Source organism: Hemiscyllium ocellatum, chromosome 9, assembly GCF_020745735.1.
Source record: "Hemiscyllium ocellatum isolate sHemOce1 chromosome 9, sHemOce1.pat.X.cur, whole genome shotgun sequence".
Classification (NCBI taxonomy): domain Eukaryota; kingdom Metazoa; phylum Chordata; class Chondrichthyes; order Orectolobiformes; family Hemiscylliidae; genus Hemiscyllium; species Hemiscyllium ocellatum.
Genome location: NC_083409.1, coordinates 17,572,267 through 17,592,686, shown reverse-complemented (window position 1 = coordinate 17,592,686; position 20,420 = coordinate 17,572,267). Strand labels below are relative to the sequence as shown.

Here is a 20,420-nt window from a genome sequence, read left to right as displayed (position 1 = left end):
CCTTCCTGAGAATACACTCTCAGTATTCACCTTTTTCAGCTGCTATCTGAATTTGCTATAAATTCTGTGCCCAATGATCCTGCCCTTCCAGCTACCTAATGAAGGGGCAGCACTCCGAATGCTTTTACTTCCAAATAAACCTGTTGACTATTATCTGGTGTTGTGTGTTTTTTAACTTTGGCCATCTGAATGAGCTGCCTCTCAGACTGAATCAGCTGAGCTGTTTTTCACTCATGATTTGAGAAGATTAAAGCCAAATCTTCAATCCCCAGCACAAAGCCCATTCTCAATCCATCGCTCGGAGACACAGACCTCAGAGAGACACCTACAGGCAGCACAGAGTAACACACTCACACTGAGAGAGACACCTACAGGCAGCACAGAGTAACACACTCACACTGAGAGAGACACCTACAGGCAGCACAGAGTAACACACTCACACTGAGAGAGACACCTACAGGCAGCACAGAGTAACACACTCACATTGAGAGAGACACCTTCAGGCAGCACAGAGTAACACACTCACACTCCATGCTGCGGATCGGTGTCTCACCGAATGTGGGTGTGTTACTGAGCGCTGTCTGTGGTGTGTCTCTGAGTAACACAGCCACACTCAGAGAGACATCTACAGGCAGTATTGAGTTAAACACTCACACTCAGAGAGGCACACAGCCAACAATGTCTGTGATTGGCCGAAGATTATTTCAGGGGCTATCCGACATGCAGCAGAGATTGCACAGTTCGATCCCATCAGCTGGGCATGTACCAACAGAGTGAAGAGGGAATGCATCAGATTGCACTTACTGAGTCCCAACAACTTTCAGTTTCTGTTCTTTTTGGAATCTACATAAATTCCTGATTAAAGGGATCATTTGAAAATGATTGATGATTGATGATTGTAATTGATTGACAGGCCAAGTAACCAATTGTGACAATGACCTGCTGAAATACAGCCAATCAACTGAGAGATGGGGGGAGGAGAAAGTCAGTTATTTCCAAAGCACACGGAGACAGAGACTGAATTTTCACCTTTATTCCCTTTTCCACATTCACATTGACAGAAAAAGAAACAACTGCAATTAACAGCCAAGACAGAGGAAGCTGCTCAAATTCATAGCCACAATGGAGATTGAGGAAAACACTTGGAGAGATTTTCTCAATAACATGAGAATCCTGTCCCTTTAAACAGTGACAAAACCTTAAACTGGAACTGGCAGCTGAGCAGGAAGGAGATCTGGTTTACTGAAGCAGAGACTTCTGAGGTTCACATTGTTTTGTGCAGCTAACATAACAAGGCAATCCTGTCCCCATCAAACATTCCCAGGACAAGGACAGCATGGGGTTTGACACAGTGTAAAGCTCTCTTGACACTGTCGCGATGACCTGCTTTAATATCCAAACCTCAGAAGTTTCTCTGAGCAATCCTGAGAAGGAAGAGAGTTGAAATTCAGTGCTGACAATGACCTTTGTCCTGCCAGCTCAGCCCTGTTCTATTTAAAGTTGTGTCTCCTCTGTGGACTGTCTCCAACACTCTACACACATTCTGATCTCCTGATGCTCTTGCTGAGGGGTGAGGGGAGGGTCACGTGGGTGAGGGCACAGGAGAAGCGAGCGTCGGACTCCCAGTCAGACCCAGAGAGGGTCAGCAGGCTGCTGACACTGTAGGTGCTGTCCGAAGCTCGCAGGTAGTTGCTGGTCTGAACCCCGTCCGAAATGACTGCACCGTCCTTCTTCCACTGCACCTCCAGCTCATCGGGATAGAAGTGATTGGCAAGGCACACCAGGGTGGCAGTGCCCTTGGCATTGACCTGCTCCGGGGAGGGGGGCAGCAGGGTCAGCTTGGGCTGAGAGTTCTCACGGCCTGAAAGACAAGAGAAACAATTTTAATTCCTGCCACTGGAAGGGAATTCAACCATAATCTGGCCATACAATCTTTTTGAACATTTGTCGTCAATACAGAATAAACCCAACAAATGACCAAGCATTGTTCACATTGCTTCTTGGGATGTGGGTGTCACTGGCAGGGCCAACATTTATTACCCATCCCTAATTGCCCCTGAGAAGGTGATGGTGAAGTAGCATAGAGAGAAGGGACAGTTTCTGGGCAGCTGGAAGGGCTGTCAATGGGGGAGCATTTTCGTGACAGTGATCAGAACTCAGTGAGATTGAGAGTAGGGATGGAAATGGAGAACCATGGAGCAAGTGTAAAAGTTTTCATTTTACTAAACTGTGTGGTGCTTTGGTAAAAGTGGATCGGAACCAATGGCATGATGGGAAATCAGTGTCAGGGCAGTAGGAGCCCTCGAAGGATGAGACAGACTGTTCAGAATCTGGTCCCACAATTAGTAAGGGTGTGGCTTCCAGATCTAGACCAAATGAACAAGAGGATTGGGGTTCACATACTGACATGGATTGGGAACTGGTTGGCAGACAGGACAGAAAGAATGAGTCTTTTTCTGAATGACAGGTAGTTACACAGTGGTCAGTCCTTGGTACTCAGTTATTCTTAAAGTATAATAATAGAATCATCGAGTCAGAGAGACCCAAAAGGCCCATCAGCCCATTGTGTCCATACTGGTCAAAAAACAACAACCCAATAATTCTCATCCATTTTACCAGCATGAGGGAATTAGATGCGGTATGTGTTCAATAAGGAATTAGATGTAGTTCTTCGGATGAAAGGGATCAAAGAATGTGGGGAGAAAGCAGGAACAGGGGACTGTGTTGGATAATCAGCCATGATCATATTGAATGGTGGAGCAGGCTTGGGGGCCAAATGGCCTACGGTTGCTCGTAGTTTGGATGTTTCTATCTGTATCTCAGATAATGAAGGAATTTGAAACTGCAAGTCATGTGGAGATGGAAGATTTGGCCATGGTGTTTAATGCAGGTCAGTGAGGTGGTAAGAAGACACATGGGATAAACTGTTCTTCATTTTCCCTTGATGGAATGAGGGCAATTGCTGGATCGGCAGCATTTATTGTCCATCGCTAATCACCCAAAGGGCAGTTTAGAGTCAACCACATTGCTGTGGGTCTGGGGTCACATGGTAAGGATGGCAGTTTCTTTCCCGAAAGGACATTAGGGAATCAGATGGCGTTTTCCTGACAATCAAAGATGGTTTCATGGTCGTCATTAGACTTAATTCCAGATTTTTTTTGATTGAATTTGAATGCCACCATCTGCTGGATTCTAACCCTGGTCCCCAGAACATTATCTGGATCTCTGGATTAACAGCTCAGCAATAACACCATTAGACCATCACCTCCCTTATCTCATTTTTGGTTGACTGTGAAAGCAAGGAGTTTGTTTATTCTGGAACTGTATAAAACCCCAGTTAGAGCACAGTGAGAGAACAGTGTACGGTTCTGGTCACCACATTATAGGAAGGATGTGATCCCACAGGAGACCAGGACAGAGGAAGAGTTTGTCTGGAATGGGAACTTTGAGTTTTGAGGAATGTTTGGATTGGCTGGGAGTGTTTTTGTTGGAACAGAGGAGGCTGAGGGGAGATTTGATGGTGGTGTGTAAAATGATGAGGGGCCTGGACAGAGTGGGTAGGAAGGACTGATTTCCACCAGCACAGAGGGCAATAACCATGGGGAGAGATTGAAATCAGTTGGGGGCAGGATTATAGGGGAGTTGAGGGTATTTGTTTTCACCCAGAGCTTGGTGGGATATGGGACTCACTGTCTGAAAGGGTGGGAGAGGCAGAAACCCTCATCACTTTGAAAAAAACACTTGGGTATTCACTTCAAACAGTGAAACCTCCAGAGCTATGGAGCAAGAGCTGGAAAGTGGGATGGATCTTGATACTTCTTTAACAAACCTCCGATCACCCACAGATCAGGAGAAATTTATCCGAGAACTTTGGAGCAGACTCGGATCCACACACTTCGGGAATGAGTCACATTGGGGTGTCTGTGTAGAAGGTTCTAGATTACATTTCAAACCTTGCTGCACACTGCTGGGCTGAGGTCAAGGGTGAGGCTGCAAAGAGTCTCAGTGTCCTTTGGGTCACTGCTCCTAATGACCCCATGCCCCCGGAAGGTGAGAGTGCACAGACAATGGGTGAGTGTTCGGATCAGGAGACTTCAAACTTAAAGAAAGACTTGCATTTGTGAAGCACCTGTCCCCAAATCAAGATGTCCCAATGGATCTTTCCTGCAGACTGTGCACAGCGAGATCCCAAACACAATATGATAAAAAGAAGAGAAACAGATTTTCATTGATTTTGACTGGGGGATAAATATTGATTGGGGACACCAGGGGGAACTGCCTGCTCTTCATCCAAAAGTCCATGGAATGGCATCTTTCACAACTGGAAGACTCTCAGTTCATCCAAAAAAAAAGAATAGTTCACTGGAAGTGAGGTTGCAGGTAGGTGGGGGGGGGGGGGGGTGACAATGTCATTTGGTTTGCTTTCTTTTATTGGTCAGTGCATTGAGTATTGGAGTTGGGAACTCTTGTGGCTGACAGACATTGGTTAGGGCACTTTTGGAATACTGTGTGTAATTCTGGTCTCCCTGCTGGAGGAAAAATGTTGTGAACCTTAAAATGGTTCAGAAAAGATTTACAAGGATGTTGCCAAGGTTGGAGGGTTTGAGCTATCGGGAGAGGCTGAATAGGCTGAGGCTGTTTTCCCTGGATCATTGCAGGTTGATGGGTGACCGGATGGAGGTTTATAAAATCATGAGCAGCATAGATAGGGTGAATAGAGAAGATCTTTTCTCCAGAGTGGGGGAGTCCAGAACTGGAGGGCATAGGTTGAAGGTGACAGGGGAAAGATTTAAAAGGGACCTAAAGAACAACGTTTTCATTCAGATGGTGTTAAATGTATGAAATGGGCTGCCAGAAGAAGTGGTGAAGGCTGGTATGATTAAAACATTTAAAAGGCATGGATATGTAAATCAGAAAAGTTTAGAGCATATGGGCATCAATCCAGCCCTTAACATTTCAGGCTCTTCCAAAGACATTTACAGACAGTTTTGTTTGACAAGGAGTCACTGTTGCAATGTCAGGAAGGTGGCAGCCAGTTTCTACACAGCAGGATTCAAGTAGAAGCAAGAGATCAAAGAGCAATAATGAGAAATATTGGCCTGATTAGATTCCCTCCAGTGTGGAAACAGGCAGTTCAGCCTGACAAGTCCACACCAACTCTCCAAACAGCAGCCCACCCAGAAACATTCCATACATTTACTCCTGACTATTTCATCTAACACTGTAGGCAATTTAGAATGGCCAATTCACCTGGCCTGCACATCTTTGGACAGTGGGAGTAAACCAGAGCACCTGGGGGAAACCCACACAGACACAGGGACAATGTGCAAACACCACACAGACAGTTTCCCAAGGCAGGAATTGAACCCGTATCCTTGGCGCTGTGAGGTAGCGGTGCTAACCACTGAGCCACCATGCCTGAGGTCAATCGACACATAAAGTAATTTGGTTCAGTTGGATGGAAAATGAGAAAACAGAAGGTGAAGGAGAAGGTCGATTGTTGGTTAGTGGTGGGATTGATTGTTACCAGAAAATAAAAGATGGGGACGGATTTTTTGAATATCAAAGGAACTAAAGAAGTGCAGGGAAAATCAATAATAAAATAAATTTAAAGAGTTTGTAACTAAATGCACAAAGCATTCCGAATAAGGTAGACAAAGTGACGCAATAAATCAAGGTAAATTGAGTGTCCAAGGAATTAAACTAGTTAAAGTGGAGGAGGGCTCAGGAGAGGTTATTCAAGTTTCTAGAAGACAACCTAGGACAGAGAGTACAGAAAGGAACAAGAGTCGAACTTCAAGCACAGTAGATAAGAGGACAATGATGAGAAGGAGGGCAGTCAATGCAGGACTGAGGGTGTTGTACTTAAATGCACACAGTATACACAATGAGCTTGTAGTGCAGATTGAAACTGGTAGGTACGATGTTGTGGGTATCACAGAGACATGGCTGTAAGGGGGTCTGGGCTGGGAACTAAATATCCAAGGATCCATGTCCTATCAAAAGGACAGGCAGATGGGCAGAGGGGCAAGAGTTGCCTTGTTAGTGTGAAATAAAATTCAATCAATAGCAAGAAGTCAGAAGGTGTAGAATCTGTGTGGGTAGAGCTGAGGAACCACAATAAAGAATCTGATGCAAGTTATGTCCAGGTCTCCAAGCAGTAATCAGGGTGTGGGGAAGGAAATCAATCAGGAGACAGAAAATTAGATTAGATTACTTACAGTGTGGAAGCAGGCTGTTCAGCCCAACAAGTCCACACCGACCCACTGAAGCGCAACCCACCCATACCCCTACATTTACCCCTTACCTAACACTACGGGCAATTTAGCATGTCCAATTCACCTGACCTGCACATCTTTGGACTGAGGGAGGAAACCCACGCAGACATGGGGAGAACGAGCAAACTCCACGCAGTCAGTCGCCTGAGATAGGAATTGAACCTGGGTCTCAGGCGCTGTGAGGCAGCAGTGCTAACCACTGTGCCACCATGCCGCCCAGAAAAGGGATAAACTAAATGTCAGGGTAGACCTCAATGGATAGGTGGACTGGGTAGTGCATCGAAAGAAAAGGATTTCATGGAATGTCTACGAGATGGTTTTTGGAGCAGCTTGTGGTTGAGCAATGATGGAACAGGCAGGTGTGGATTCAGTGATGTGGAATGAGGCAAACATGATTAGTGAGTTTAAGGTGAAAGTATCACTCTGGATAAGTGACCATAATTCCCCCTGTAGTTTGAGAGAGATAAGCTACAATCAGATGGAACTGTATTTCAGTTGAGTAAAGGTAACTGCAAAGACATGAGGAAGGAGCTGGCCAGAGTTGGTTGTAAGGGGAGCCGAGCAGGTAAGATGGTGGGGCAGCAAACAGCAGAGTTTCTGGGGGTAATTCAGGAAGTAGAGTAGGAATTCATCCCAAAAAAGAAAAAAACATTCTCAGGGGAGGACAAGGCAACCATGGCTGATGAGGGAGGTCAAGGACAGCATAAAAGCAAAAGAAAAAGCATCCAATGTGGTGGAGAATAGTGGGAAGCCAGAGGATTAGGAAGTCTTTCAAGAGCTATAGAGGATAACTAAAAAAGCATTAAGGGTGGAGAAGATGAAATCTGGGAGTTATCTAGCCAGTAATATAAAAGAAGATTGCAAGAGTTTTAGCAAATATATAAAAAGGAAGAGGGAGGCAAAACTAGACATTGGATCACTGGAAAATGAGTTTGGAGAAAGAATAGTAGGAAATGAAGGAATAGCCGAGGAATTGAATCGATACTTTGCATCAGTCTGCACCATGGAAAACACCAGCAGTGTACCAGTACTTCCAGACTGTCAGGGGGCAGTTCAGGCGTGTAGTGGCCATCAGTAAGGAGGAGGTACTGGGGAAGCTGGAAGGTCTGAATTTGGATAACTCCCCCAGACTGGATGAACTACACCAGTGTGTTCTGAAGGAGATCACTGAAGAGATTGTGGAGGCATTGGTGATGATCTTTCAGGAATCAATGGAGTCAGGGTGTGGAGGTGGAGATTTGATGGGGGATATATACCCCTTGCCTAAGGCTAAGGCCAATTCACCTGACCCGCACATCTTTGGACTGTGGGAGGAAACCGGAGCACCTGGAGGAAACCCACACAGACACGGGGAGAACATGCAAACTCCACACAGTCAGTCGCCTGAGGCAGGAATTGAACCCAGGTCCCTGGCGCTGTGAGGCAGCAGTGCTAACCAATGTGCCACAGTGTCACCCGGTGGACTTGGAAGTGCAATGGTAAAATAGGGCTGAGTCAACACGGTTTCATCAAGGGGAGGTCATGCCTGGCAAATGTGTTAGAATTCTTTGAGGAGGCAATGAGCCAGTCAGGCAAAGGAGAGTCCGAGGAAGTAATGTATTTTGATTTCCAGAAGGTATTTGACATAAGATAAGCGCCCACGGTGTTAGGGGCAATGTACTGGCATGGACTGAGAACGGACAGGTTGGCATAAAGCAGAGAGTGAGGAAAGATGGCAGCTGGTGACTGGTAGAGTTCTGCAGGTGTCAATGTTGGGACAATAACTATTCACGTTATACATTAACAATCTGGATGAAGGAAGTGAAGACATTGTTGCTAAGTTTGCAGACAACATGAGATAGGTGGAGGGACAGGAGGGGCGGCACGGTGGCACAGTGGTTAGCAGTGCTGCCTCACAGCGCCAGAGACCTGGGTTCAATTCCCAACTCAGGCGACTGACTGTGAGGAGTTTGCACGTTCTCCCCGTGTCTGCGTGGGTTTCCTCCGGGTGCTCCGGTTTCCTCCCACAGTCCAAAGATGTGCGGGTCAGGTGAATTGGCCACGTAAATTGCCCGTAGTGTTAGGTAAGGGGTAAATGTAGGGGTATGGGTGGGTTTCGCTTCGGCGGGTCGGTGTGGACTTGTTGGGCCGAAGGGCCTGTTTCCACACTGTAAGTAATCTAAAGTAATCTCTCATCTAAAGGTAGTGTTGAGGAAGTGGGAAGGCTGTAAAAGGTCCTAATAGGCTCTGAGAGTTGGCAAAGAAGTGGCAGATAGAACACAAGAAGAAATACAAAGACTGTTTGCTAAATGAGGAAAGCCTTTGGAAATCTAAAGCACAAACCTCATTCAGGTTAACAGGCAGGTCCAGTTTGTGCTTGAGAAGGCAAATGAAATGATAGCATTCATTTCAATAGGGCCAGAATACAAGAGCAGAGATGTACTGCTGAGGCTGTGTAAGGCTCTGGTCAAACTGTATTTGGAATATTGTGGGCATTTTTGGGACCCATATTTTAATAGAACAATGTACTGGCATTGGAGGGGTTTACAAGAATGATCCTGGCAATGAAGGGCTTGTCATATCAGGCGTGCTTGAGGACTCTGGGTCTGTACTCAATGGACTTTAGAAGGATGAAGAGGGATCTTATTGAAATTTACAGAATACTGACAGGCCTGGATAGAGTGGATGCAGAGAAGATGTTTCCAAAAACAGGAGAGACTCGGTAACCAAGGCACAGCCTCAGAATGAAGGGCCGACTCTTTAGAGTTGAGATAAGGGTGAATCTCTTCAGCCAGAGGGTGGTGAATCTGTTGAACTTATTGCTACAGAGGGCAGTGGAGGCCAAGTCACTGAGTGTATTTAAGACAGGGATAGATAGGTTTGTGATTGTTAAGGGGATGGAAAATTCCTGTGGAGTAGGCAGGAGAATGGGGTTGAGAAGCATATCTGCCAAGATCAAATTGCAGAGCAGATTCAATGGGCTGAATGGCTGATTTCTGCTCCTATTTCTTAAAGTCTTCTGGAGAGTTTCCCAAAACCCTGGAACACTGAACCTACTGGACTGTGAGCCCTGCTGTAGCTGTTTATCAACAGATAACCAAAGAGTGGAGAGAGTGTGCATTTAGGTGGGAACTTCAGAATGCTTCCCAGCTCCTGGAATACCATGAGAGCAGGAAGTGTGGTCAGTGACAGCAGTTGGAGCTCCAGGTTCTGGAGCTTGAGCAGCAGCTGCTGTCAGTGGAGAGCATCTGTGAGGCTGAGAGCTCCGTGGAGAGCACGTTTCTAGATGTGGTCACTCTGCACCTTCAGAGTATGCAGGGAGAGAGGGAATGGGGGAGCAGCAGACAGTCCAAAAGGACCAGGCAGCTAGTACAGGAATCCCTGAGTGCCTCCCACTCTCCAACTAGGATTCAGTTCAGAATCCTGATGAGAATGATGGTTCATCTGGGGAGTGCAGCCAGAGCCAAGTCCCTGGCACCACGGTGGGGGGGGGGGGGCTCAGCTATACAGGAGGGCAGAAGGAAAACTGGAAGAGCGATAGTGAGAGGATATTTGAGAGTGAGGGCATCGATAGGTGTTTCTGCAGCTGCAGATGGGAATCCAGGATGGTGTGTTGTCTCTCTGATGCCAAGGTCAAGGATGTCACTGAGCGGCTGCAGAGCACCCTGAGGGGAGAGGGGGAACAGCCAGCAGTCATAGTCCACATTGGTCCCAGTGATGGATGGAGAAAAAGGAACGTGGTCCTGCAGTCAGAAGGTTGGGAGCTCTGGAGGGAATTAGCAGCAGGAACTGAAAAGGAGGAATCTCCGGATGACTCCCAGTGCTACATGCAGGTGAGAATAGAATCAGGAGGTGAGCACAGGTGACTGTGGGGCTGGAAAGAGGATCCATGAGGGAGGGCTTTGGATTTTTGTGAGGTGGTTTACTCGTGCAGTTAGAGAGGGTTTAAACTAACTTGGCAGGGCTGTGCGAACCAGGAGAGAATGTCAAAGAGGAACACAAAGGAACACAGAATCCTCAGTTCAGTCAATAAGTCACCTCCCAGTGGGAAGGATGTGGAAGAATACAAATGCATGAATTTACAGAGACCTGCAAATATGATAGAGTTGTTATAAATGGGCGGGGCGGTCTTTAGCTTCTGAATATAGACTGGGATAGTAGCAGTGTAATGGGCAGGAAGGGCCCAGAGTTGTGAGAGTGTGTTCAGGTGAATTTTCAGGTGGCATCGGTGGCTCAGTGGTGGCTCAGGTGGGGCAGCACGGTGGCTCAGTGGGTAGCACTGCAGCCTCTCAGAGCTAGGGTCACAGGTTCGATTCCAGCCTTGGGTAACTGTCTGTGTGGAGTTTGCACATTCTCCCTGTGTCTGCGTGGGTTTCCTCCGGGTGTTCTGGTTTACTCCCATGGTCCAAAGATGTTCAGGTCAGGTGAATTGGCCATGCTAAATTGCCCACAGTGTTAGATGCATTACTGAGAGGGAAATGGGTCTGGGTGGGTTACTCTTCGGAGGATCGGTGAGGACTTTTTGGGCAGAAGGGCCTGTTTCGACCCTGTAGAGGCTCTAATCTAATCATTGGCAGTGAAGAAGGCTGTCTAAGAATACAATGGAATCTTGATCAACTGGGCCAGTGGGCTGAGGAATGGCAGATGGAGTTTAATTCAGATACATGTGAGTGCTATATTTTGGTAAGACACAAGACATGGGTGAGATCCCAAACAAATATTTCAGGTCAGTATATATTGTGGAGAAAGCTAGGGAATTTGGAAAAATAGTGATGTCTTGAAAAGAGACCACACACAAATGAGGAGACGCTCAAGATCTGAAAACACATAAAAGTAGTAGATAAACCCTAGGACCTGATCAGGTGTATCCCAGAACATTGTGGCAAACTAGGGAAGAGATTGCTGGGCCCCTTACTGAGATATGTGTATCACTGACAACTATGGGTAAGGTGCTGGAGAACCAGAGAGGTTGGCTAATGTTATGCCATTATTTAAGAAAGAAAGACTGTAAGGAAAAGCCAGGGAATTATAGACCAGTGAGCCTGATGTCAGTGTTGGGTAAGATGTTGGAGTGGATTCTGTGGGATAGGATTTACATTCTTTGGATAATCAATGTGGTTTTATGCATAGGAAATCATGTCTCCTGAATTTGATTGAGGAGGTGACAAAGAAGATTTATGGAGATAGAACAATAGACATTGTCAATATGGACTTCAGTAAAGTTTTTGACAAGGTTCCACATGATAGACTGGTTAGTAAGGTTAGACCACATGGGATCCAGGGGGAGTGAGCCATTGGGATAAAAAAATTGGATTGAAGATAGGAGACAGGAGTGGTGGTAAAAGGTTGCTTTTCAGACTGGAGATCTGTGAATAGCTGTGTGCCACTAACATTGGTGCTGGATTCACTATTTTATAGAAATGATTTGGATGTGAATATAGGAGTTACAGTAAGTTTGTAGATGATATCTAAATTGGTACGATAGTGGATAGCGAAGAAATTCATCTCAGAGTACAGCGGGACCTTCATCAGATGGGGCAATGGGCAGAGGTGTAGCATATGGAGTTCAGTTTAGATAACTGTGAGATGTTGCATTTTGGAAAGGCAACCCAGGGCAGGAGTTAGACAGTTAATGGGAGGGCCCTGTGGAGTGTTGCTGAACAAAGAGACCTCGGATTGAAGATGCAAGTGCATTATTACTTGAAAGTGGGGTCACAAGTAGACAGGGTGATGAAGAAGGTGTTGGGTACACTTGCTTTTATTGGTCACTATTTTGAGTATAGGAGTTGGGACATCATGTTGCAGCTGTACAGGAGATTAGTGAGGCCACTTTGGCAATAATGTGAACAATCCTGATCACCTTGAAAATAGGAAGGATGCTGTTAAACTTATAAAGCTGCAGAAAAGATTTACAAGGACATGGCCAGGAATTGGAGGGTTTGAGCTATAGGGAAAGGCTGAAGAAACTGGGTCTATTTTTCCTACAGCATCTAAGGCTTCGGGGTGACCTTATAGATGTTTATACAATCATGAGGGGCATGGACAGGGTGTATATCCAAGGCCTTTTCTTTGGGAAAGGGAGTCCAAAACAAGATGGCATAGGTTTAAGGTGAGAGGCAAAATATTCAAAAGGGACCTGAGGGGTAACTTGTCACACAGAGGGTGGTATGTGTCTGGATCGAGCTGCCAGAGTAAGTATTGGAGGCAGATACTATTACAGCATTTAAAACGCATTGGGATGGGTACATGAATCGGAAGGGTTTTGAGGAATGTAAGCAAAATGCTGGCAAATGGGATGAGGTGATTTAGGATATCTGGTTATCATGGACAAGTTGAACTGAAAGGTCTGTTTCCACGCTGTATGACTCCATGACGATGAGAAGCTGGAAAAGCTGAAACTTTTTATTCTGACACGTAAGAGTCTGAGGAGTGACCTTGTAAAGGTTTATAAAATCATGAGGGTCATAGAAAATGTGAATAATTCAGGAAGGAGCTGAAGTTTTGTAGAAATGGCAAAAAATATTCCTGAAGATCCTTCCAGGGATGAGGAACATCAGTTATACAGATTGATTGGAGAATTTGGGACTGTCTTCTTTGGCGAAGGCTGAGAGGAGATTTGTTTGAGGAATTAAAACCAGGAGGGGCCTGGACAGGGTAAATAGGGAGAAAATGTTCCCAATTGAGAAAGGATTGAGACCGAGAGAACACAGATTTAAAGTAATAAGTAAAAGTAACAAAAGTGAGAGGGGGAACAACATTTTCAGCCAGTGGGTGGTTAAGGTGTGGAATGCACTGCCTAAGAGTGTGGTGGAGGCAGCTTCAATTAAAACATTCCGAAGGGAATGAGACTGTTATTTGAAAAGGAACAATGTGCAGGGTGACAGGGAGAAGGCAGGAGAATGACACTCAGTGAATTGCTCAGTCGGAGAACCATGACAGACAGGATGGACGGAATGGCCTCCTTGTGCACTGTAACTATTCTGTGATTGTGTGATTGAGCAGAGGTAAAGCTGGGGGAGGTGGGAGCTCGGTGTCTCACTGTGCTGCTGCTGCTGCTGCTGCTGCTGCTGAGGTCAGTGAGATCAGAGACTGGGACAGGGAGCCAGAGCTCACATCAAACTCTGCCCCGTGTCCGTCACACTGAGACTGGCAGGAGGCTACTCACTGATTTCACTCCATGCTGCAGGAATGGGACCACAGGCTGCAAATGGACAGAGCTCCTCCACACGGTGAGTAAAACTGACTGACTTATATCTTGCTTCTTAAAGGGGGCAATGGAACTGAAGTGGTACGGTTGGACAACTGTTAGACACAGTGCTCCTTAATCAACCATTTCGTTCACTGCAGCTCCCCACTAACACCTTCAACAAATCAGTAACTGTATTTTAGAAAGTGTGTTTCAGTATTGAAAGGGTTAATAACAGAGGATTGAGGTTTACTTACTCAGTCTGAGCTTGGTTCCTTTACCGAACGTGTCCCACAGTGAGAGTTCCCAGTGCAGAGGCTGTACAAAAACCTCTGCTCTCTGCTTCCCCCCCATCACTCTCAACCTCTCCCTGTCTCCCAGTCTCTCGTTCACTCTCAACTTCTTTCTGCCCCTCTCTGTCTCTCCCTCATTCATGTGTCTTTCTGTCTCCATCTCTCTCTGTGTCCAGCTGGGCTTGGGAGCTTTGTGAAATTTATTTTTCGATATTAAATCTTGCAGCTGTTCTTCACGCGTGGTCATGGAGTGTCAGAGGGAAACTTGAGGCCTTCAGTGAGCGGTGGACACCACAGGGACTGGAGTGTGTCATGGACAGTTACAATCCCAGCATGGGGTAATTTGTTCAGTTTCATTTGTATCTAATTGTGGATGTGTCAGTTCAGGCTGTGGGACTGTGTGTCCATTATTATACATTTTATATAACTGATTGATGTGTCAGTGCATGAGGTGGTGCTGTGTGTCTTGAGGTTTTGGTATGGCTCTGTATCACTGTGTTGAGCGGAGCTGCTATACCAGCTGTAATCCTGCTGACAGTAATAGTCAGCGACATCCTCACTCTGAACGTTGCTGATTGTCAGGGTGTAACTGGTCCCTGATCCACTGCCGGTGAATCGCTCGGAGACTCCTGTGAATCGAGATGTTGCAGCATAGATCAGGAGAGAGGGTTTCTGACCTTCTCGCTGCTGGTACCAACTGAGGTAGCTGCTAATGCTTTGACTGGCCGTACAGGTGATGGTTGCAGTCTGGCCCAGTTCCACTGACAGCACCGGGGGAGACTGGGTCATGATAATCTCCCCATTGATACCTGAGGGGTCAGAGAGAAACACAGTGAAGTCAGAACTGTCACAGAAAGAGCCTGTCAAATGAGAGATTGTTGGAGACACTGAGCATTCCTCTGGTTTCAGCATTTTCCCTTCAATCACAAGTCAGTGGAATTGGAGTGAAATGGAGAGCAGCTAAAGATTCAAGGTGGAAGGAGAGAGATTTGTACCTGCGACACAGAATGCCAGGGGCCAGATCAGCTGGATGTGTGTAATCATGGTGTGTGCTCCTGTCCCTGTGCCTGGCTCCTGATAAACTCTCCCTTCACTGGGCTCTGCTTTATAAAGCTGCAGCCTGTGAGAGTCTGACTGGGTGTTCCTCAGTATGTAAATGGCATCAGGCAGAGAGAGCCACGTCAGCCCCTCACACTTCCTCTTCTCTCTCTCTCTCTCTCTCTCTCTCTCATCCTTTCTTTTCTTTCTCCCTTTTCCCTTTTTTCTCTTTCTCACCCTTCTCTTGTATACGTTCTTGTTATTCGTTGACTTTCTCTCTCTTTTTCTATTTCCGTCTCCAACTCTGTCCTCTCCCAATTATATAACTACTTATATCTTTCCTTTTTTCCATGTATGTATGACATTCTGTTTATCTCCCTCCCTTCTGTTTTGGTTGGTCTCTCTCTCTCTCTCTTTCTGATCATTCATTCTTCTCCTTCACTTATATTACTACCTAATTCCTCACTCATTCTCTCCTTATACCCTCAATCTCTAATTGCCTCACTCTCTCTTTGTTTCCCTCCCTCCAGTCACTCTCTAGCAGGCATTATTCCAGGACATTGGAACAGTGAGTCCTGGGGCAGCAATTAAATACCTCGCCCTCTCTCACTCAATCTCACAATGTCCACTTGCTCTCTGTCTCTGTCTGTGTGTGTCTTCTGTGTCTCTCTCAATCAAAAGTTCAATGACATGAACAGCATTTAACAAGTCTCTACTGATCATCAATGATCTAGCAACATCAATCCCAGCTTGGCATTGAGGGAGAGGATCAGCCATGGTCATATTGAATGGCAGAACAGACTCACAGGGCCAATCCCTAACCCTTACCCTAACCCTAACCCTAAACCTAACCCTACTCCTGCTCTCTATTTCTATCTTTGTATGTCTGTGTAATCTCCAATCTCTGTCCCTGGATATTGATCCCTCTATTCATGGAAAAAGTTGCCTTCCTGTCCACTCTATCCCTGCCTCTCATAATCTTTTTGCCCTTCAGCAGGTTCCCTCTCAACCTTCACTGCTCCAAGAGAAACAATCCCAAACTTTCCAATCCTTCCTCATAGCTCACACCCTCCAGGCCAGGCAGCATCCTGGGAAATCTTTGCACCATCTCGAGTACAGTCATATCTTTCTCATAATATGGTGACCAGAACATCTCTGCACGTCTGTCTCTCTCTTTCACTGGATTGCCTCTACTCTTTGTCTCACACCTACTCTGTCTGTCTCTCTCTCTCTCTGTCCCCTCTCTCTCAGTCACACTGTCTCATACTCTATCTAGCTCTATCTCTATTCTTCAACTCCACCATCTCTACCTCTCTCTACCTCTCTCTCTCCCCCCGCTTTTACTCATCTTACACTGCCTGAGATTCTTTATCCTGCTCTCTCTCACTTTCACACCCTGCCCTTCTATGTCTCTCTCGTCAACATTCTCTCTCTCTCTCTCTCTCTCTCTCACACACACACACGCACACTCTCTGCCTTTCCAACAAGGTCCCAAGTGGTAAAAGTTAAATACAGGTTATATCTCCTCCAAATCTAATGGATGTTAACCCTTGACACCAGGAGTATGTCTACTCCTGGAATAAAGGCCCATTTCCCACATTGACCAGGGTTTGGCCTTTCTCAGGAAGACGGTCAGATTCTTGTCAAATGAAGGGCAATTCTGTGCTGTTGGCCCATTCTTCCTGGGGACTGGTTTGGACACAAACCTCATTCCATGAAAGCCCAGCAGAGGGAGGAGATCCTCAGGCCATCAGTATGACCTGGAGGGATAGGACTGGATCTGACCCATTGACCCATCCTATCCATTCACAACATGTTCCAATCCTTTCCCCTCACCTTTCCCTTCCATGGTCAAGCTCCAGTTTTATTGGTATGAGGATTGGACCATCACACAGTTACTACAGAAAGGAAATGAGCCCCACACTCACTACAGTATCCATGTCCCACTGGACTGTCCAGTGGAGACCAGTAAGCATGGAATTCATTCCCACAGAACTCTCCAGTAGAGACCATTAAACATAGGCATCTTTGCCGCTGGAGCCTCCAATGGAGACCAGTAAATATGGGTCTATTTCCCACTGAATACTCGAGCAGAGCCTAGTTAACATGGACCTTATTCCTACTGGGCCCTCCAATAGAAACCAGGAGAGAAAGGCCTCCATTTCTTTGAACTCTCCAGTCCAGACCAGTAAATATAGACGAGCTTCAAACTGGCTCCTCCAATACAGACCAGTAAAGATGTGACTCTTTGTGAATGGATCCTCCAATACAGACCAGTAAACAAGGATCTCATTGCAAGATTGAACTTCGGAATGAGGAGCAGGAATAGGTAATCAAACCCGTTTCCTATTTAACATGATCATGGCTGAACTTAACCTCCTCTCCACTTTCCAGACGGCTACCTATTGCCCTCTATCCTGCTTTTCATCAGAAAGATATCTGTTTCTTTCTTGAATCTGTTGATTGATTCTGCCTCCACTGTGCTTGAGGAAGGGGGTGGGGAGGGGGGGGGGAGTGGGGAGGGGGGGTGGAGATGATGGTGCGCACTGACATCCACAGATTCGCAACCTTCTGCGAGAAGTAGTTGGAATGGAACAGATTCCATACAGTATGAAACCAGGCCATTCAGCCCAATAAGTCCACACCAACCCTTCAAAGAGCATTCCACCCAGAGCCATTCTGGAACCTTTTCCCTGTAACCCTATATTTCCCATGACTAATGAATCTAACCTACACTTTCCTGGACACTATGGGTAAATTAGCATGGCCAATCCTCTGAACGTGTACATCATTAGACTGTGGGAGGAAATCAGAGCACACAGATGAAGCTCACACAGACAGGGGGAGAATGTGCAAACTCCATGCAGTTGCCTGAGGGTGGAGTCGAACCTGGGGCCCTGGCACTGTGAGGCAGCAGTGCTCACCACTGCACCACTCTGTCACCTGTAGTTTCTCCTCATCTCAGTTTTAAACATACCTCCTCTCACTCTATGTCTATGACCTCTTGTTCGAGACTGGCCCACAAGAGAGTACATCTGTTCAATGCTTGCCCTATCAATCTCCTTTAGCATCTTATATACTTCACTCAGATCTCCCCTTCATACAACTGAATTCCAGTGAGTACAAGCCCTAGCTATTCAACCATTCCTCATATGGCAGCCCTTTCATCCGGGGAATCAGTCTGGTGAACATCCTCTGAACTGAATCCAGTGCCACCATATCCTTCACCAAGTAAGGAGACCACAACTGGACACAATGCTTCAGATGTGGCCTCACCAATGCCTAATAGAATTGTCACAATATTTCTTTATTTCTGTAATTCAGTCCTTTTATAATAAATACCAAGATTCCAATTGCTGCAAGAAATGCCAACATTCCAATTCCATGGGACTCAATTGGAACCTCCAACAGAGATCAGGAAACATGGGCCTCCATCCCACTGGAATGTCCAATGGACAGCAATAAGCCTGAGCTTCTTTCCCACTGGACCCTCCAGTATTGGAGCTTCAAACCCCACTTCCTCTCCATCACCTAGGTCTCTTATTTCAATCTCCACTACATTGTTTGTCTCTGCACTACATCAGCCCCTTGACCACAGAAACTCTTATTCCTGCTCATCCCACCTCCAAACTCCAACATTCTGATGTCCTCTCTCAGCTTACTCCATCTGTGCTCCATAAATTCCAAATTGTCTGGAATGAAATGGCCCCTTCCCTGTCTCATACCAAGGAGGAGATTGACAGATTTGATTTTAGTAATTAGTTGAAAGGTTACGGAGAGTGGGTGTGGTCAGAATTGGTCAAATTGATGACAGCTCCTGCAGTTGAATATCCTGCTGGCAGGCTCCAGCCTTTTACACACAGAATGGAGAAGTGTGTATTGTAGGCATATATTGTAAAGTTCCATAGAATTAAACCTCAGCATCAAATGTCCCTCAGGAGGGGAGAGGGAATGTTCAGGGTCCTGAGCTCCACCTCCCAGCCCAGGCAGTTTGCCTCCCAATGAATGAATGAGATGCCAGCTTGGAGCCCAGGTTAGGGACAGTCTCTGCTGTGGACCCAAGTCAACAAGAGGCAGCTGGAGATCGAGCTGAAAGGAAAGATTTGCTGGGTTATGGGGAGAGAGGGGGCAGTGGGAATAATTGGATCACTCACAGACACCACAGGTGGGGGGGGGGGTGCAGGTTTAGGACTAAATAGAGAAGGAACTTCTTCACCCAGAGGGTGGTGAATCTATGGAATTCCCTGCCCAGCGAAGTCGTTGAGGTTTCCTCAGTAAATGTTTTTAAAGCTGATTTAGGTAATTTTTTGAACAGTAAATGAATCAAGGGTTTTGGTGAAAAGGTGGATAAGGGGGAGCTGATGCCATGAAAAGATCAGCCATGATCTTACTGAATGGCAGAGCAGCCCAAGAGGCCAGAGAGCCTGCTCCTTCTCCTGGTTTTAATGTTCTTATGTGCTGTCAGATTCCAGGGAGTGCAGACAGTTCACAGTTTTCTCCCGTCTCAGTAACAAATGTCCAGCTGCTCCGAGCTCCTTATTTCACTTCCTCACTTGGTGAAGTTTCAACCTTGCGATCTGACAGCCTTTGCAGTTATTTTTTACACTGGGGCTTTCTGCTGTGGTCAGAATCTCTAATAATAAGTGTCCAATCAGTGACAATCACAGCAGCTAAGAGCAGTCAGGACTGAGGAGCCAGGCTCACTGGGAAACACATTGGGAAGATCAAAGCCATCCCCTTCAGGTCCCGGTACAACCTCCATCCCTCTCCCTGAGCACTGTCTGCTGCTCAACCAGACTCTTTACAAAAACAGAATACCTCAGCAGGTCTGGCAGCATCTGGGGAAAGAAATCAGAGTTAACCTTTCAGGTCGAGTGACCCTTCCTCAGAACAGTTCTGAGAAGGTTCACGTCCCAAAATTTTAACTCTGCTTTCTCTCCACAGATGGTGCCAGACCTGCCGAGCTTTTCCAGCAATTTCTGTTTTTGTTCCTCATTTGCAGCATCTGCAGCTTTTTCGGCTTTTATTTCATACCAGATTCCTTAAAATCTTGGCCTCATCTTTGAGGCTGATCTGAGCCCCAAATCCTCCACAGCACAGAGATCACTCACTGAAAGTCCCACTCGTTGCTTTGGGACTCCAAACATGACCATTCTAATGTTGTCTTGGGCCACATCACAGCCACTGCCCTCTGTAAACTTCAGCTCACCCCAAACTCTGCTGCCCGTATCCGAACTCGCAACAAATCCCATCCCCATCCCCCACCGTCCTCACTGAGCGACATTGGCTCCCGGTCCAATAACACCTCGATTTTCAAATTCTCGTCCTTGTTCTGAAGTCCCTCCCTGTCCATCCGCCCTCCCCATCTCTGTAACCTCCTCCTGGCTGCCTCACTCAGTGTGGTCAGCAATCTTGGATATATGGCTCTCTATTCCTTCATCCAAGTCATTCAGAAATATTATGAAATGCTAAAGTCCCAGGACGGATCCCTGGGCACACCACTATTCACCTCTTGCTCATTTGAGGACACACACATTATTCCCTCACTCTGTCTCCTATCTCCAAACTAATTCCTAACCCAAGGCAAATGTTTTTCTCTAATTCAATATGTTTCCACGCTGATGAACAATTTCTCAAACAGTGAAA

General features: G+C 46.3%; 1 gene segment (V, D, J or C); it reads right to left on the bottom strand.

Annotated features, from left to right (window-relative positions):
• Positions 1-1,601: 1,601 nt before the first annotated feature.
• LOC132818615 (Ig kappa chain V region Mem5-like) lies at positions 1,602-14,799 on the bottom strand (the record flags this gene model as incomplete). The annotated part of the segment is given in 4 exon segments: positions 1,602-1,861; positions 13,701-13,747; positions 14,257-14,545; positions 14,732-14,799. Coding segments are annotated over 4 exon segments (645 nt in total), but the record flags the coding sequence as incomplete, so codon positions are not given.
• Between the last annotated feature and the right edge of the window lie 5,621 nt (positions 14,800-20,420).